At 34.9% G+C, this 19681-nt stretch overlaps 1 protein-coding gene across 1 annotated transcript; it reads left to right on the top strand.

The window, feature by feature from the left end:
* The first annotated feature begins 1981 nt into the window (after positions 1-1981).
* LOC110632775 (uncharacterized) lies at positions 1982-18437 on the top strand. The gene is made up of 9 exons (XM_058144652.1): positions 1982-2225; positions 8019-9583; positions 10417-10466; positions 10554-10639; positions 16181-16340; positions 16627-16732; positions 16818-17000; positions 17382-17612; positions 17827-18437. The coding sequence occupies exons 2-9, from the start codon at positions 8042-8044 to the stop codon at positions 17938-17940; spliced, it is 2472 nt and encodes an 823-aa protein (XP_058000635.1). The 5' UTR covers positions 1982-2225; positions 8019-8041; the 3' UTR covers positions 17941-18437.
* Positions 18438-19681: the final 1244 nt, after the last annotated feature.

Genomic DNA, 19681 nt, shown 5'->3' with positions numbered 1-19681 from the left:
GGACCCGATCCTTCGGGGTAGACACGGCTTGAGTTCTTCGCTGGGACCCCGATTTGGTTTATTAAGTGGAAGTCTGAGCTTGAGTTCTTCACTGGCACAGTTTGGATTAAGAGAGCTGTATAGGGGATCAACTCCCATATATGTATTGTTTGACATTATCGGGTGTGTGAGTGCTTCAAATTACCTTTTTGTTGTTACGATGTGAAAATATTACTGATGTTGCATTTCACTCTACAGGGTGCATTAGCTTTAGATAGTTATAGAGATTATGGTTAAATTTGATATTTTACTCTTTGAGTCGAACGCTCACTCCTGTTCATTATTTTTAAGGTTACAAGAGGATTTTTGTTGTGGTTAACCTACTTTTCTCCTTCGCAGGTTGTTTATTAATGTTTGTGTAATTCTATTAACTCCTAAAATTTCCGCATGTGTTAGAAATATTTATTTGTTTTGGGGACTGTAATATAATTGTCATGTTGGGCCTGTAAACTTATTATTATATGTATGTTTGTTGGACTGGATGAGGGAGCTAAGCTCCCATTTATTTTTATAACATTTGAGTATGTGGAGGGTGAGCTGAGCTCCACAATTAATTATATATTGTGTTTACAGGTCGGGTGAGTCAAAAACTCCATGTTGAAAGGTACACTTATGGCCGGATTTTGTCCGATTGAATTCTTGAAATTAAGCCCAAATAGGCCTTAGAGTTGGGTTAATGAATAGTTAGGCTTACTACGGGCCTCGGAGGCTTTAGGCTGACCCAGGTCCTAGTATCGGTCCGGCCCATAGATTGGGTCATGACATATTGCTTATTTTTTTAACATGTAATTTTAAATATTATTAAATTATTTTTAAAATTTACAACAAAAATAAACAAAATAATTTAAAATTAATTTTATCTAATTTATTAATGTGATTATTTTTAATGATAATAATAATAATAATAATTCAATGTCAAATCAATCTCAATAAGAAAAATAAAAGAGGGGGGCATATATTTTTTTAATTACAAAAAAACTCTAAGAATGCGACAATCATTACTTCATAAACCTAGGGTTTGCTGTTAAATAGTTTTAATTTAATTAATTTTATATTATAGACCCTTTATTGAGTTATTGTAAATCCTAAAAAGTCACAAACATAGATTAGACACAATTGATTCACTTATTTTATAAATAGAGATACTATTAATCTTCAACACTAAGATGAGAAGTCAAATCGATATCCAATACTCTCAACTCTAAGGATTTATCATTAAGCTACAATGCTCAATGGTGAGAGTCATAAATTTATTCAAGATTGTGTTCATATTTTAATTAGTCTTGTTATGAGATTCTCCTCAAAGTCATATGTATTTCACTTTTTTAACTCAGCATTAGGATATAGGTGACCACCATGGGATAAATTAAATTGACAATTTGATAAATGGTTTTTCAGTTTTAATATACTTGAAATTAAAAGCTAACTAATTATAATTTATTTTTAACTGTAAATTTAAATTTAAAAAGTAAAACATATTTTAATTATTAAATTGTCATGATGTGAAGATGAATCAAAATTAAAATTATTTTTAAATTGATACAAAACCATGAAGTATTAGCATCATAAGGAATCAATTTTCCTTAATTGGATTCAACTTTTTCCAAATTATGCACTGAAATTGACATATATCATCTTTATTTTTAAATTATCAAATCAATACTCTAATATAATAGAGTTACTTTATTTTTTTCATACAACAAAAAGTGAAAAATTCTCACTCTACACTATTGTGAGATTTATATACTCATATTAATGAAAAATTAAAATACTAATTTATTCATTTAATGAAAATATATTTATTTTTATTTTTTCACATTTAATAAAATGACTAAAATAACCAAATTTATTTTTTAATATGCTCATATTATTATATTAAAAATAAATAACTCATATTATTAAATTATTGTTACAGAGCAGTAACAACTCCAAAATTTATTGCCTCGTAAAGCATGAGATCGCTGGAGAGTGAGTACGTGCTTGGTCTTCACTAATCACTATTCACTGTATTCTTCTTTCCTCATCTTCCCGCCGGGTCTCGGCCGTTTTTAAATGTCCTAGTTCATAAACCCTAGATTCTCAAGCCCACCTTCTCTCTTCTATCTATCCAAATCCAACTCCGCCTTAAAATTTTCGTCGGGAATCGCGCTTCATCTGAGGCTCTCTTCTCAGGCTAGAAGCTAATGGTACGTTCTCTTTTATCTGATTCGAGTTTTCAGCTAAACTTTTAGACCAAATCGATTTCAATTAAGATTTTTCTAAGATGTGCTTAAATGCCCAGTGTTAATCCGCACTGTCGCTCGCAAGGTCAACACTGAACATTAATTGTTTCCAGTATTAGTTGTTGTGAGCCACGAACTAAATGCAGTGGATGCGTGTGTGCAGAATCGATTTAGTGCCTGTTTAGATTGTGAAAATCAATTGTGCCCTTTGTTTACTTTTTCTGCTTGTATATTCTGTGGAAGCGGAATGCTGTTGATTTTGAAAGTTTTGGTCTTATGCATGGTAGCCAATGACGGAGGGAGGGGGGCTGGGTCGGCCATGGCCGCCCTTAACTTTGTGAAAAATTAAATTTTAGTATGGTATTTTACATTTAAAATTAAATGGCTCCCTTAATTTTGAAAAAGAAAATAATGTTTAGTATGGTATTTTCTACTTAAAATTAAATTGGCCCCTTAATTTTAAAAAATTTTATATTTTATTGGGTTAGTTACCTATTTGAATTTATAATGTTTTATCTAAATTATTAATTTCTCTTTTTAATCTCTAATTTAATATATTTATCCATTTTTATCTTTGATATTCACAATGGGTTTTTAGAAAATTTAATTTTATTACTTAAATTTTGAAATAATTCTATTAATTTTATTGAATTTCTAACTAAAATTTTGAAATAATTCTATTAATTTAATTGAATTTCTAACTAACATAATATCCCCCTATATATAATATATAAATTCTGAAGTAATAACTAAATTATGAAACCAAATTTACTTCATTCTTAGATGTTAGGTTAGTATTTAGTTTTTAATTTTTACTTAGTCTTTGAAACTATAGTCAACTCAACTCAACTAAAACTTTATCAAAAAAATTTGGGGTCGGCTATATGGATTAGCTTTCTCCACTCTAAACGATTTTGGGTTAAATCCTCAGCAATGTGTAATGCTTATAGGTCATGTTGTACTACTCTCCTCTAAGTCAATTTAGGTCTATCCCTTTTTTTCTTTCTATCCTCTAACTTAATGTGCTCTAATTGTCTAATTGGAGCCTCCGTATGTCTACGTTTCACATGACCAAACCACCTCAATCTCCCTTCTCTCAACTTATTTTCAATTGGCAACACTCCTACATTTTCTCTAATACTCTCATTATTGACTTTATCTAGACTAGTATGGCCACTCATCCACCTTAACATTCTCATCTCTGCAACTCTTATCTTAGACGCATATGACTCTTTCAATGCTCAACACTCACTACCATATAACATATAAAATTTTCCTTTCAACTTATTGGAAATCTTGTGATCACATAAAACTCCCGTGGCACGTCTCCACTTCAACCATCCAGCTTTAATCCTATGACTAACATCCTCCTCACATCCCTCATCTACTTGAAGGACTGAGCCTAGATATTTAAAGTGATTACTTTGGGGCAGTACCACTCCATTCAAACTAACCCCTTCCCTATCACCAGTTTGGCCTTCACTGAACTTGCAATGCATGTATTCTGTATTCATTTTACTTAACTTAAAACCCTTTGACTCTAGAGTACTTCTCAAAAGCTCTAGCTTTCTATTGACTCGTTCTCATGTCTCATCTATCAGAACAATATCATCCGCAAACATTATGCACCAAGGAATACTCTCTTGTATATGTTTTGTCAATTCATCTAAAACTAATGTAAAAAGGTAAGGGCTTATGGCTGATCCTTGGTGTAATCTAATTGAGATCGGAAAATCTCTTGTGTCCCCTCCCACTGTACGCACAATAGTAGTTGCTCCTTCATATATATCTTTCAACACTTGTATGTACCTAATAGATACCTTATTTTGTTCTAACACATTCCATAAGACATCTCTTAGAACACTATCATAAGCTTTCTCCAAATCAATAAAAACCATGTGTAGATCTTTCTTCACATCTCTATTACTCCATCAAGCTTCTAATGAGAAAGATCGCTTTTATAGTTGAACGACCGGGCATGAAACCAAATTGATTGAGAGAGATAGAAGTATCATCGATGCTCCACAACTCTCTCTCACAACTTCATAGTATGACTCATGAGTTTAATTCCCCTATAGTTTGAGCAACTCTGTATGTCTCCCTTATTTTTAAAAATAGGTACTAAAATACTCCTCCTCCATTCATCAGACATTTTCTTTGAGTTTAGAATCTTATTAAATAATTTAGTTAACCATGCCACTCCCATATCTCCCAAACACTTCCACACTTCAATTGGTATTTCATCGGGTCCACAGGCTTTACCCACTTTCATTCTCTTAAGTGCTTCATTTATTTCTAAAGATCTAATCCTTCTAGTACAATTCACATTCTTTTCTATTGTTCTATAGTCTATATTCATGCTATTACCATTTTGACTATTATTAAAGAGATCATTAAAATAATTTCTCCATCTTTCTTTAATGTTCTCATCTTTCACCGACACTTTATCCTTAATGCACCTAACTAGATTGAGATCTTGACATTTTCTTTCTCTCCTCCTTGCTAATCTATAAATATCTTTCTCCACTTCTTTAGTTCAAAGTTTCTCATATAACTTTTCAAAGGCCTGTGCTCTTGCTTGACTAACTGCCTTTTTTGCCTCTTTCTTTGCTATCTTGTACTATTCATATGCCTCATTATTATCACATTTAGGTAATTTCTTATACCATTCCCTTTTTCTCTTCACTGCCTTTTGTACTTCCTCATTACACCACCATCTCTTTTTTGAGGGTGATCCATGTCCTTTAGACTCTCCAAGTACTTTTCTAACTACTTCTCTAATCTTTGATGCCATTTGTATCCACATATCATTGGCCTCCATATCCAACTTCCATACTTCGGACTCGAGAAGCTCATTTTTAAACTTCACTTGCTTTACTCTTTTGAACTCCCACCACTTTGTTCGAGCTACACTATTTCTTCTGACCTTACTTGAATTGTTCTTAAACTTGACATCCAAGACCACCAACCGATGTTGACCTGTTAAAGCCTCTCCTGGAATGACCTTGCAATCTTTGCATAGAGCTCTATTTGTCTTCCTGGTTAAGAGGAAGTTGATTTGGCTTCTATGTTGCCCACTTTTGAAAGTCACTAAATGTGACTCTCTTTTTATAAAGTAGGTATTTGCTAGTATTAAGTCGTATGTCATAGCAAAATCCAGGATGCTTTTTCCCTTCTCATTTCGACTGCCAAAATCAAAACCTCCATGAACATTCTCATAACCTTTTCTATCACTTCCTACATGTCCATTCGAATCTCCACCAATGAAAATATTCTCTTCATTCGGTATGCTTTGCATTAAATCATCCATATCTTCCCAAAATTTTTGTTTACTCTCACTGTCTAGTCCTATTTGTGGGGCATAAGCACTACTTACATTTATTGTTTCTCTTTCTAGTACTAGCTTTACTAGTATAATTCTATCTTCTACTCTTTTCACAGCTATTACTACGTCTTTCAATGTCCTGTCTATGATTATGCCCACTCTGTTCTTGTTTCTCTCATTTTCGGTAAACCACAGTTTGTACCCTGAATTACCCACTTCCTTATTTTCCTCTCCTACCCATTTAGTCTCTTGAATGCAAGCAATATTCACCCTTCTCCTTTCCAAGGTATCCACAAGCTCCATTAATTTTCCTGTAAGTGATCCAACATTCCAAGTACCAACCCTGATCCTCCTCCTATCCTGTTTCTTCCTAATTGATCTCCTTCTATGATATCTTTTATTGTTTTTTACGTCTATCTTCCACTATCTGTTCTATTATCTGTCCTATGGACTAATTACTTTACTCACACCTATCTATGATGTGGGAACCCTTGCTCACTTAAACCACACCCGGGCGCCGGCATGGCGCGTCGCTGGTGAACGCCCTACACCCTTGCATATTTCTCACTATACCCAAGCTCCGATGTAGCGCGTCGTAAGTAGAGAACGCCCCAATGTTTATATCATTTGAATCCATATCATAAGGTGTGACGAAATTTTTATGCTGGTTGTCACCTACTGCAACCCTCCTCCTTTATCCGGGCTTGGGACTGGTTAAGCGCAAACTATTTAAGCAGAGTTATGAATGGCTTTGCTATTTGAAGCAAATTAGTAAAAATAATTTTACATGAGTCTATAACTTATTTGATTTCATGATGTATATTAGGTGATTTATCAAATATTAAAATTCAATTTCATGTTTGAAATATTATTTTTCATGGAAAAAAATTCACCATGATAGATGCATTTTTTTTAAACGAAAAATATTAAATACTCCAATTTTAGTTTTGTTTTGTCTTTTTTTATATAATTACATAGGATTAAAGCCGGATGGTTGAAGTGGAGACGTGCCACGGGAGTTTTATGTGATCGTAAGATTCCCAATAAGTTGAAAGGAAAATTTTACCGTACAGCTATACGACCGGCTATGTTATATGGTAGTGAGTGTTGGGCACTGAAAGAGTTGTGTGCGTCTAAGATAAGAGTTGCAGAGATGAGAATGTTAAGGTGGATGAGTGGCCATACTAGACTAGATAAAGTTCATAATGAGAGTATTAGAGAAAAGATAGGAGTGGTGCTAATTGAAGATAAGTTGGGAGAAGGGAGATTGAGGTGGTTTGGTCATGTGAAGCGTAGAAATACGGAAGCTCTAGTTAGACAAGTAGAGCACATTAGGTTAGAGGATAGAAAGAAAAAAAGGGGTAGACCTTAATTGACTTGGAGGAGAGTAGTACAACATGACCTAGAAGCATTACACATTTCTGAGGATTTAACCCAAAATCGTTAAGAGTGGAGAAAGCGAATCCATATAGCCGACCCCAAATTTTTGGGATAAAGGCTTAGTTGAGTTGAGTTGAGTTGAGTTGAGTTGAGTATGTTATTTATTTTGACATTTAGAGTGTGTTTGGCTTAACTACTTACTTTTAACTCTTGATTTAAAATGTATTTTTGAACTTATAAGTTAATTTAAAAATAAGTAATTAATTGTTTGGTAAAACTATTTAAAATTAACTTTTAAATAATTTAAGTATTCGGTTAAAAGTCGGTTAAAAGTAACTTAATTTATTAAAATGGCCAAAAAGGATATATTGTTGGGTGTTGTGGTTCTTAAAATGGAGATAATATTGATATTTTAAAAAATTATTAGGATAGTATAGTCTTTTATTTAGTCAAAACATAGTTTTAAAATAACTAAATAAGTTATAAATAAGGGATATTTTACTTATAATTTCTGACTTATTTTATGTAGTTTTTTAACTTATAAGCCAAATCAAATACTAATCTACTTATGATTTTCTACTTATAAGTAGGTTTGATGGACTTATAAGGCAAACTAAACACCCTCATAATACATCACATGTATTTTTATGAATAAAAAAAATTATAATTATATATGCAAATTAAGTGTTACATTGCCACCCCCTAAAAATATTAATGGCTCTGTCACTGATGTTAGCAATTTGAGAATTGGGTTTCATGCATTGCTTTTGGTTCATGAAAAGTTTTTTCTTTTTATTCAATTTTGATATTATCGAGTCTTGAAGCCATGATTGTTATTGCTGTTCTTATTTTACTCTTATTACTGTTATTTTATGAGAGCTTTTACTGCACTGAATTTTCTGAAAGCAAAGATGCAAGTTACATTTTCATCTTGAGGCACTTTGGATTTTATTATTAAATTGGAATGGATAAGTTCCATAATGGAAAGTATGCTTATATTTTATATTCAGATTGCAAGAAAAATTATCGTTGATATTATTTGCTATGTGCAGAATTTTGATCTTGGAATCAATTGATGGGTAGAGTGTATAATGGAAGCAATAATTCCACCAAAACTTCTGAAGAGCAAGAAACTCGAACGAAAGTACTTGAATTTTTGGTGACAAAGAATTTTGCTCAAAAAATTCAAAAGATAAGGTCCAAGGGGTTTCTTTTGGAGCGACGAGTTAGCCCAAGACTTAAAAACATACCCAAAGATAAAAGACCATATTATGGCTGCAATCAAACGAGGCAATTATGTGGCAGCGGAAAAACTGAAGATGATGATGAGAAGACGCAAATTGATTCTCCTGAAGATAGTGCTGGCACCAACAAAGATAAAGTTGGCATTAATGCAAGAAAGAACCTCTCTCAGCATGTTCCAAAGAAAAGATCAGAGGGGGTTTTCTTGGAGCGAAGAGTTAGCCCTAGGCTTAAAGATATATCTGCAGACAAAAGACCATATTATGGCAGTGTTCAGAGGCAGAAGATACATGGTCCTACAGATTATGCACGGTACAGAAAAACTGAAGATAATGATTGGAAGAGGCCATTGGATTCTCCCAAAGATAATGCTGGAAAGGAAAAAACTAAAGCTGACATTACATTTACAAAGAACACTGTGCAACGAGTTCCAAACATAAGGTCAGATGGATATCTTTTGAAGCAAAGAGTTAGCCCAAGACTTAAAAATACACCTGCAGATAAAAGACCATTTTATGGTAGAGATCAAAGGAGGCAGCTGGCTGCTATTAAATATGACCTCCGTGAAAGAAAAAATAAAAATGATAACCAGATGAGTCTGCTACATTATCCTGATGGTAATGTTAATGAGAGAAAAAGTAAAGTTGATCACTTGATACAAGAACATCTACTTGATTTGACTAGAAAAGATGCTGAAGATAGAGGTAGCAAAAGTGATTTTGTCCTTGGCTTTGCACCTGTTGAGCATGGTGATACACCAATTATGGATTTAAAAGAGGGAGCTCATTTGGAATGCGCAAGTTGTGAAAGTTTTCTTGCTGACAGTATGCATCAAACGTGTAGTGCAAGGGTGATGGCTGTTTCCCCTTTGATGTTAAAATGCAAAGGTATCAATAATTGGGGTCAGAATTCTAGCAAGAAAGAAACTGAAAATGACGTATTTGATGTTAACATGATAAAGAAAATTGGGCAACAATTTCAAAAGTTAACTCTTTTAGAGCGAAGAGTTAGTCCAAGACTTAAAAATATACCCAAAGAGAAAAGACCATATTATGGCAGTAATTCGAAGGTGCAGTTAAATGCTGCTAAAGATTATGTCTGCAACAACAATGATCAGAAGAGGCAATTCCATTGTCCTGAAGATAACACTAAGAAGAAAAAAACTAAAGTCAATCACTCAACGCAGCAAAGTCTATCAAAAGTGGCTGTGAAAAATACATATGATAGAGATTCTGAAAGTCTGATGGCCTCTGGTTTTGGACTTGTTAAATGCAAAAGTATGGAAATAATGAGTTTAGAAAATGGTGCTTATGTGAAATCAATGGACCATAAGAGGTTGTTATCCAATCATATGCGTCACAAGGCTGGTGCAAAGGTAAAAGAAACTCTAAACGTTCTTAGTAAAAATTATCCTTACTCTGTTCAGGTGATTGCATTCTAAAGGAACTTTTATGGAAAAGAAATGTATACAAATGAGCAGTCTTATATATTTGCTTGACAGTATCTGTTTTAGTAATATTGCAGAACTTATATTTTGCAAGTTCTCTATCTGTTTATAGTGATAATTTGAATTTAACTTAGTATTCAACATTGATAGCCTATGATGCAAGATAGATGCCTTGAGCTCTAGGACACCCATTCATTCTCAATAGTTGCCATAAATATAAGTCAATGGATAAAGGGATCCATAAAACATACTTGTGTTGGAAGAGGAGAGTGGATGCTAGAAGGTGGAGGCCCATAATTTGCTTATGCTGCATTTAATATGAGGATTTTGACCTTCACAATCTTCCCTCACTCTTTTTCTTTGTTGAATTAACTGTGTAGGAGGATTTTATTCAAATTTTGAAGCATGATTTTGTTGAATCCCAACGAGCTTGGTTAATGTTTAGGGATATAGATGTTAATGTTGAATAAGTATGGAGTTTATGTGCTGCAAAAGCCTATTTTTTTTTTTTTTTTTTTTTTTTTTTTTTGCTGAGCATAAAACTATATCATAATGAGTTTACCCACTGATTGTTTGAGTAATGATTAATCCAAAAAATAGCTGCTTGTAGCAATCAAATTACTCTAAAGAATTGCATATTAGTTCATTATGGGTACGAATTCCTATAGACAGGTTATTTGTCACGTAATTCTCATTTTTCAATTTGTTCAGTTTGGCTGTCATTTTTTTAAAGTTACATTCATTTGTTACTTTTGTTTTAGGATTGCATTGAACCGGAGAGTGTGTCTAAAGATTATTCTAAATTGCCAGGGTATGGAATCTTTGAATGAATAACATTACTTTTTTTATGTGCATCATATGTATTGTGCAAACTGACAAAAGTTTTCTATGTTCCAAGCTTGGTGTGTGAGGACATATCTTATGGTGAAGAAGATATACCTATTCCTGTTACAAATATGATTGATCCTCCTATTGCTCCTGCAGGCAAGTTTACTGATTGACTTGTGCTTTGTTAGAGGGGTTCTATCTTGTGGAGGATTTTCTCTTTTGTTTTCTAATTAGCTTTGCTTATATATGCCACGTTCATTTTAGGTGTGTTTTTGTTTATTACCATCATGGTATTTTGTATTTTCTTACTAGTTTTCTAGTGCATTTGTTACATGCTGAAGAATGTAGAAAGAGATGATTCTCATTGATTTCAATTAATATGTACATGGGTATATATATACAATTGATTCCTATAATTGTATTCTACTAATTAGGAAGAAATCCTAAATAAGAAATCCTAAATAGGAATACAGAATACAGAATATACAGAGAAATAATATAGTGATTGACTTTCCATAACACTCCCCCTCAAGTTGGAGCATAGATGTTAATCATGCCAAACTTGTACAAATGTAGTCAATCCTAGCTCCATTTAGAGCTTTTGTGAAAATATCTCCTAACTGCTCTCCAGTTTTGATGTGTCCTGTTGAGATGATCTGTTGTTGAATCTTTTCACGAATAAAATGACAATCAATCTCAATATGTTTGGTCCGCTCATGAAACACCGGATTAGAAGCAATATGAAGAGCAGCTTGATTATGACACCACAATTTCGCAGGCAGGGAGGTCTTAAAACCTGTCTCATCTAGTAATTGAAGTATCCAAATTTGTGCCATGGCTCTCATTTGGATTCAAAGACTAGATCGAGAAACTACACCTGCTTCTTGGTTCAAGGCTTCCCAATGAGTACTTTGGGGGAAGACATAAGCCCGATTTACCACTAAACGCATAAAAAAAATCGGGGACAGTGATTGTAAGGAATCTTCTCTCTTCATCTTCTCTCTCACTATCTCACATCCTTTTAAAAAGTTGGAGAGTGGTGCGCTAAAGTTAAGTTAGTACCCCTTTTTTTCTCTCTGTCATAGAATAAGAATTTTTTTTTTTTTTGAGAAGAAAAAATACTCTCTTACTTCTCATAACCGATACCCAATAGTCAACTCACCCCGAGCAACAAACCCGGTGGTTGCTCCATATACACCTCCTCACGAAGATCACCATGAAGGAAAGCATTCTTAATATCCAATTGATGCAGGCCAATCATATGTAGTGCTAAAGAGATAAATAAGCGAATAGAAGTAAGTTTAGCTACAGGAGAAAAAGTATCGAGTAATCAACCCCATATGTCGAGCATATCCTTTTGCTACAAGGCGTGCTTTTAACCTAGCCACAGAACCATCAGATTTACTTCTTGTAAAATACCCATTTGCAACCAATAGCTTTGTTACTAGTGGGCAAAGGCAATAGTTCCCATGTACCATTAGCATCTAAAGCCTCCATTTCCTCTTTCATAGCATCACACTAGCCAGGATGAGACAAAGGCCTCACCAATGATATTAGGGATAGGAACAGAGTCTAAAGAAGTAACAAAACACCGAGAACAAGAAGACAATTGATTATAAGAAACAAAAGAAGAGATAGGGTAAGTACATGAACGTTTACCTTTACGAAGAGCAATGGGTAAGTCTAGATCAGAATCATGATCAGTATGAGGTACAGGATCTCCCAACGAAGTAGCAGGTGGAGGATATGAGTCAGGAATCTCCAATCTCCTAGAATAAACATGAACAACGGGAGGTCGAGTAGGTCTAGAAACAGAAGGAACAGGCTGTGGGAGAGGACTAGACATTGGTTGGACAGTATATATTAAGAGATCATCCTCCTCCCCCTGACTATCATACACAGATGATGGAGGAAAAAATGGAGTGGACTAAAAAAATGTGACATCTGCAGAAACAAGATAACGATTAAGAGTAGGAGAGAAACAACGGTACCCTTTTTGGAGCCGGGAGTACCCAAGGAAGACACATTTGAGAGATTTTGGATCCAATTTAGTAACCTGTGGACGAACATCACGCACAAAACATGTACAACAAAAAATATGGGATTCAATAGGGAACAAAGATTTTGTAGGAAACAAAGCAGTATAAGGAATATCCCCATTAAGGACAGAAGACGGCATACGATTGATCAAAAAACATGCCGTAGAAACTGCATCCGCCCAAAAGTGTTTAGGTACTTTCATCTGAAAAAGAAGAGCACGAGTTACCTCAAGAAGATGCCGATTTTTTCTTTCGGCCACACCATTTTGGGATGGGGTATCCACACAGGAAGACTGATGAAGAATGCCATTTTGTGTCATATAAGACTGAAATTGTGCTGAAAAGTATTCTTTGGCATTGTCACTTCTTAATATGCGCACAGAAATATTAAATTGAGTTTTGATTTCATTACAAAAGGCACAAAAGATAGAAAATAATTCAGAACGATTCTTCATTAAATATAACCAGGTAACACGAGAGTAATCATCAACAAAAGTAACAAAATAATGAATTCCAGTTTTAGAAGTAACAGAACAAGGACCCCAAACATCAGAATGAACTAACTCAAAAGGGGATGAAGCCCGTTTATTGACTCTAGACACAGAAGGCAAACGATTATGTTTTGCAAACTGACACGACTCACATTCTAGTACTGATAAAGACTGAAATTGAGGACACAACTTCTTCATGGTAGACAAAGAAGGATGACCCAATCTACAATGAGCTTCAAGAGGTGTTAAGGTACTGGAGCAAACAAGTGACCGCGGTACATGATTTTCCAGAATGTAGAGACCACCTGACTCGCGTCCTCTACCAATAATCTGCTTCGTCGTAAGATCCTGAAACAAACACTGGTCAGGAAAAAATGAAACAGAACAATTTAAGGTACGAGTAAGTTTACTAACAGAAAGTAGATTAAAAGAGAATTTTGGTAGACACAAAACAGAAGACAAAGAAATTGACGAAGTCGGGTTCGCAGTTCCAGAACCCATGACACAAGAAGTAGAACCATCAGCTAAAGTAATAGTGTTGGAAGTGAGATTAGACTAAAAGCGGATAGAAGACTAGAATTACTGTCATGTAATGTCACACTGAATCAATAACCCATTTGGATGAGGAAGACACAAGGCATGTAGTGGATTTACGACTCGTGATCGCAGCGATGTGAACCGGTAGGCTTTAGAGATGCACGATCTTGGGAAAATTGTGCAAAATCATCTGCAGATACCAAAATAGTTTTCTCAGGAAGATATCAGAGAATTCTCTGTTGCCATATTTGCCATATGTGATCGTTGATTTTTCTTCCAAGTTGCGGACAATTATATTTTGTATGGCTGTGCTCGTGGCAATAATAACAAATGACTCCTCTTGAGTCCCGATTAGAACTAGCCTCTCCATTACGCTGATTACTACATTGCCTATAATTCCTCCTCTACTTCCTCTTCTATTACCTGTTGTCCATTTGGATTACGGCTAATAAGAGCACTACCGGCAGTCAGAAAGATTGAGTACTCTGCATGCGAAGGACCCGTGTGAACGTTTCATGCAAAGAGGAAATCTCGAATCGAGAGAATCTAAGATTTAGCGCCTCATACTCGAAGGAAGGCCTGCAAGAAAACTCATAATGACGATTGCTCCGTTGGGTCTGCTGAACTTTCACATCAGGACTAAAAGGTAACAATACATTAAGTTCCTCATATACCCGTTTAAAATCCATAAAATAAGCCGTGAGATACTTATCCTCTTTCTCAGCACGGTAGAATGCCTTACAAACATCATAAATACGGAGATATTCCCTTTACGAATCTGAGAAAATCTAAGTAATCCATCAATTCCTTAACAAATTCACAGTGATTAATTAAACTAATTACCTCACTATGAATCGAGTTCCGAAGCTGCAAAAACAATCGAGCATCCTCCCTTAGCCAAGTTTGTCGTGTATCATCAGTGGGTGGATCTTTAGTAAGGTGATCATCCTTATCAATGCTACGCAAATAGACCCTAACAGTCTTACTCCACTCCAGGTAATTCGAACCATTAAGTTTGTGTTCCGTGATCTTAGTCATCACCGGAATCACATCAGAAATAACATTCTTATTGTCTGCCATTTGTTGAGACAAAGAAAACTAACCGAAACGCTAATCCAAAGTGCTTATAGCAGCAAAATAATCCAAAATCACAAATCAAGCAAATACCGAAATAGGATCTGAGAGCCAAACCTCAGAAGTCCTTTAATGGTGTACTGGATCAGGCAACAGCACACAGTGGTGGAATGAGGGGGTTGAGACGATGCCGGCGATGTTGATCGGGGTTGAAACGGCCGATCGGCGGCCAAGGTCTCTCCTGAGCTGGGTAGTGAGAACAAATAGTCACCCTAGATTGATGACCTGCTCTGATACCATGTAGAAAGAGATGATTCTCATTGATTTCAATTAATCTGTACATGGGTATATATATACAATTGATTCCTATAATTGTGTTCTACTAATTAGGAAGAAATCCTAAATAAGAAATCCTAAATAGGAATACAGAATACAGAATATACAAAGAAATAATATAGTGATTGACTTTCCATAACAAAGAATATGTCACTTCTCCACTTCTAGAGGCCATCAATTTTCCTTTTCTAAAGTTCAGAATTTGATATATTTCTTTAATTGCATATTTTGAGTTGCTTGGTAAAGTTGAAGGGTAACCAAAAACTGGTATCTTTAAGTTTCTTATTTGACTGGCAAAAGGTTCCTAATCTAATTCAGAAGGACTCAGCACAATTTACAGCTCACCTTTTTGTTTTCTTCTGAGTGCACCTTTTATCTAACAATTCACAAGTATATGAAAACATGGAGAATCCTTATTTTAAAGTTTGATTCCAATTTGGTACTTTGTGAATTTACTAGGGTATCATTTAGAGTTGACTGGGTAATGTCCTTGTGTTTAAGCATCTCTTTTGTACAATCAGGAAGTACTTGCTGTTCTGAAATAGGATTACAAATGCCATTGCAAAAACAAAGAAAAATTTTATGCTTGTAATTGGATTGTATTAAGTTAGCCCAGTATTCATTACTTATACTTTGACAAAGCATGGTAATTTCTTTTGACCGATGGAAAAATATTATAAACTCACAAGATTATCTTTTCAAGCAAAATTGATTTTATATCATTGAATCGTAAAGTCATTATTACATATGAAGTTATTTGGATCTATGCTGATGGCAAACTTTATCAGTTATTTGGTGAAGGAATGTGAGATTACTTGCAATTCTTTCAGGTGCATGTTTGGTGTGTTTGGGATGTACCATTGGCACAAAGGACAAATGGCTTGCATGTTTCTTTAATATTTTGCTATCAGAGTACATATGTGTTTGTATTCCTAAAAATGGATATGTTTCTTCCCTTTGCGCCCCAGTCCCTCAGAAAAGGTTACTTTACTTTTCATATTTAAAACCCTTTTTTTTTTCCTTCTGATGTTCATCTTAATGTTTCTGTCTTGGAAGTGTTCCATTCCTTAATTTCCTTTGGATAGGGAAGGGGAATATGCTTCTTTATTTTTTTTCCCCTCGTTCTTTTTTATTTTTCTAGTTTAAGGCCTGTGCTGATTGATTAGTCAAATACATTAATATTTATGGTTGGTGATGATGACAAAAATCTCAAATTATAGGGTTTAAATATACCAACTCTATTCACATTGCAACAAATGTGAGCATTCCCCCGAGTCCTTCTGGATGCAATTGCAAAGGAAACTGTACTAATCCAAAGTCTTGTTCCTGTGCTCGACTTAATGGCTCTGACTTCCCATATGTGCGCAAAGATGGTGGCAGGTGAGATTTGAATTATGTGTTTAGTGCTAATCTCGTTTGCCTCTTTATTGGAGGTACAATTGCTGGTGTTTGACCAACGCTCTTCATATCATTCTGATTGCCATTTTTTAAGGACTTAAAAGACTTCTAAGAACTTTTCGTAATTTGGAGGAACTTTAATTGCTAAATCACATTTAGGCGATGCCTTTAGTCTTTTCTGATGCCTCGAGCTAGTGATGCTTTTCAAATTTTTACCACCTTTTTCTCTCATCTTATCTAATTATTTGTTTTTATTTTAATTTTTCAGATTGACTGAACCAAAGGATGTGGTGTTTGAATGTGGTCCAGGATGTGGATGTGGACCAAATTGCATCAACCGTATATCACAGCGGGGGTTGAAGTACCGACTTGAGGTATTACAGCTGTACAATAAACAATTTCCTTTTAATATGATTTTTTTTCTTTTTGCATTTAATGAAAAATATTTCCTTCAAACAGGTATACCGTACACTGAACAAGGGATGGGCCGTTAGGTCTTGGGACTTCATTCCTTCTGGGGCTCCAGTGTGTGAATACACAGGAATTCTTAGGAGGAGTGCAGAGTTAGATAATGTCTCAGAGAATGAGTTCATTTTTCAGATTGATTGCTGGCATACAATGAATGGGATAGGGCGAAGAGAGGTATTCATGCAATCATTTAAGAGAGTGACAGTTTCCATGTTGCTTGTTTCAAGCTGCTTACTAAGGGAGCATGGATTTACACTTTTTTTTTTGTTGCAATTATATGGAGTTTTGAACAGGGGTGTGAGTACTTGGATTAATGGTCTTTCAACTGTTACTATTGAAAACATTCATAAGATTAAATTTCAGTTGTAGTTAGCCTATGGCACCATAGTCGGCTTATTAGTTTTCTTATTATTCTTATTCCAAAATGAACTCTTCTTGAGATTGTGCATTCATAATCAGGCTTAGCTCTTTTAGTTCATATTTCTTGAGCCTTTCCTTAATTTCTATTTCTTCAAATTATATTTTCATGTTATGTTTAACGCATTTTTCTTTCAGAGGCGACAAGGTGGTGTGTCTCGTCATGCACGTAATCTCATAAAGAAATTGGATAAAGCAGAAACCGAGTCAGAGTTTTGCATAGATGGAGTTTCCTGTGGTAATGTTACCAGATTTATTAATCATAGCTGTGAGCCTAACCTATTTGTCCAGTGTATTTTAAGCTCCCACCATGACATTAGACTTGCTCAGATTGTGCTATTTGCTGCAGATGACATACCTCCTATGCAGGTAATTTCATTTGGGTTCCTCTTCCTTTCACTCTTGATTATATTAGTTTTAAACTTCTCATTTCTAATGTCTTGCTAACTTGATTGGCTAATCTTAAATCTGAGGGAGAGGATTTTGTGCTAGAACTATATCTTGGAATTCCTTTTATATACGTTATTGTTGACAAGTCACAGCAGTTATGATATAACAAAGGTTTCTTGAATTTTGGGAGCAGGAACTCGCATATGACTATGGTTTTGAACTTGATAGTGTTATTGGTCCTGATGGGAAAATAAAAAAATTGCCATGCTATTGCGGTTCAAGTGAATGTCGGGGGCGATTATACTAGGCACAGCAAAAGTTTCTAAATTCAGGTTATATTCCATTCACAGAGCAGTTTTGTTGATGATCTTCTTCTTCTTCTTTTTTTTTTTTTTTCTTTTTCTTTTGGCTCTTGCTGTAGCCTATAGGGGCGTGCCCCTTGGAAAAGTGGAACTGTACTTCTCTATTGCAAGTTTGTTCTATGCAAATCTTCCATTCTTCCTGGATTTTGTACATGTGAGGGTATACTTCTTGGCGTCATTTTTGTCGAGAAGAATATTATCATGACATGCAGTGATCCTGGTTTGTGTGGACCTTATTTGCTTGATTTGCTCGGCTGCCTGTCATTGATTAAGTGCTTGGTGGTTATGAAATGGTTTATCATTCTTTGGTGAATTTCTGAGAAGATTATGAATTCTGTAGAAACTACAAATTATATAAATTTTGAGACAAATTACCATATCATGTATCTTTGGGAATAATTTTATCAACCAGGCATTGTAACGCAAGAATCACCTTTCTACCTTTCTGACAGATCATTAGAGCTGTTAACTATAGTGCAGAATGCCTGACAAGTCCTTGTAAGTTCAATGCAAGAAAGTATCTAGTGTAAAATATGAATTTTCAGGTTACCCAATGTTGGTAATTATCATTTAATGGGTGAATTTACTGATGACCGATTTTCCTAGTCTTATTTACTGGAAATTCACCCTTTTTTCTTGAATTGCAATAACGCCTGAAATTTGTGTAAAATCAAGATTTGTTGATTCCTGCCAGAAAACGCTAGGACCTATTTCTGGTGCCTGTATTGCCAAGTCCAACAGGAACATCCTTTAAAGTGGGTTAAAACAAATCAATCACTGGAACTAGTTTTTGCGAGGCATATTAGTCGTTGTCTGCCACTTAGTCCGGAATCGAAGATCAAGTGGGCGATTAAAGAAAAGTAAAAGCTAGATTATGCGCAAGGAAAAGGAAATCCCAAGGAATTGCGCAGCATATCCTTTGATAAAGATGGCTCATTTCTTTTCCCGCTTTTCCACCATTATATTGCTGTTTCTACAAATGATTAATCAAATATTTATCTATCGAACCACAATACATTTCACACTATTCTCACATTCATATGGGGAGTTGTACCTAATAACAATATGAGGCAAAGGGTCCCAATTCCTGTGTGTCCCTGCCATTGATGATCCCAAGGGCCGTTCTTGAGTCTTTCCTTCAATGCCAAAACTTGTGTCTAGAAAACCCTCCAAACCTCTTAAGGCAGATCCACTTGATGTGCTTGAGCTTTGATAGTGAAATAGCGGCTTTGAGCTTTGATTCACTTGAGCCCATAGTTTCTGCCACTATAAAAAGATTTTTTTGTGAAATAATAAGCAAATTAATTATACATTCAAGCTTTTCATCTTGATGAAGACTTTGGGTATTTCTTATTCACAAGACCTCCTAAAATAATACTATTTACCTTGTTCTTTAATATGATATAGTAGTGATTTGGTTTCTATATCTCATGGTTGCTTGGTGTAAGAAATAAGAAGAAAGGGGCAAGGGTGGATTTATGCTTTCTGAGTGTAGGAGAATTGGTCAGATGGCATTTGATGAAGGGAGAGAGGAGAGTATCTCCATAACCTGTGGAATTTGTTGGATTATGGCAAATGATTAGATCCTCGTTAAACTATTCAAAATCCAAAAACTTTTTGCCCTGAAAAAATTAGAGCCACCTTACACTAAATCTAATCAAATTATAGGTGAAGGGTTAAGGTTGA

This window comes from Hevea brasiliensis, chromosome 3, assembly GCF_030052815.1.
Source record: "Hevea brasiliensis isolate MT/VB/25A 57/8 chromosome 3, ASM3005281v1, whole genome shotgun sequence".
In the NCBI taxonomy this organism is placed as follows: domain Eukaryota; kingdom Viridiplantae; phylum Streptophyta; class Magnoliopsida; order Malpighiales; family Euphorbiaceae; genus Hevea; species Hevea brasiliensis.
The sequence above is the reverse complement of the archived record's forward strand: the minus strand, read 5'-3'. Positions and strand labels throughout refer to the sequence as shown.

What these genes read in the sequence shown, in the direction of transcription:
- LOC110632775 (XM_058144652.1), top strand. Translation starts at nt 8,042, where the DNA reads ATGGGTAGAGTGTATAATGGAAGCAATAATTCCACCAAAACTTCTGAA. An exon ending in TCCTCCTATTGCTCCTGCAG is followed by an intron (nt 10,640 to 16,180) that starts GCAAGTTTACTG and finishes CTCAAATTATAG; the next exon opens with GGTTTAAATATACCAACTCT. An exon ending in ATGACATACCTCCTATGCAG is followed by an intron (nt 17,613 to 17,826) that starts GTAATTTCATTT and finishes TTTTGGGAGCAG; the next exon opens with GAACTCGCATATGACTATGG.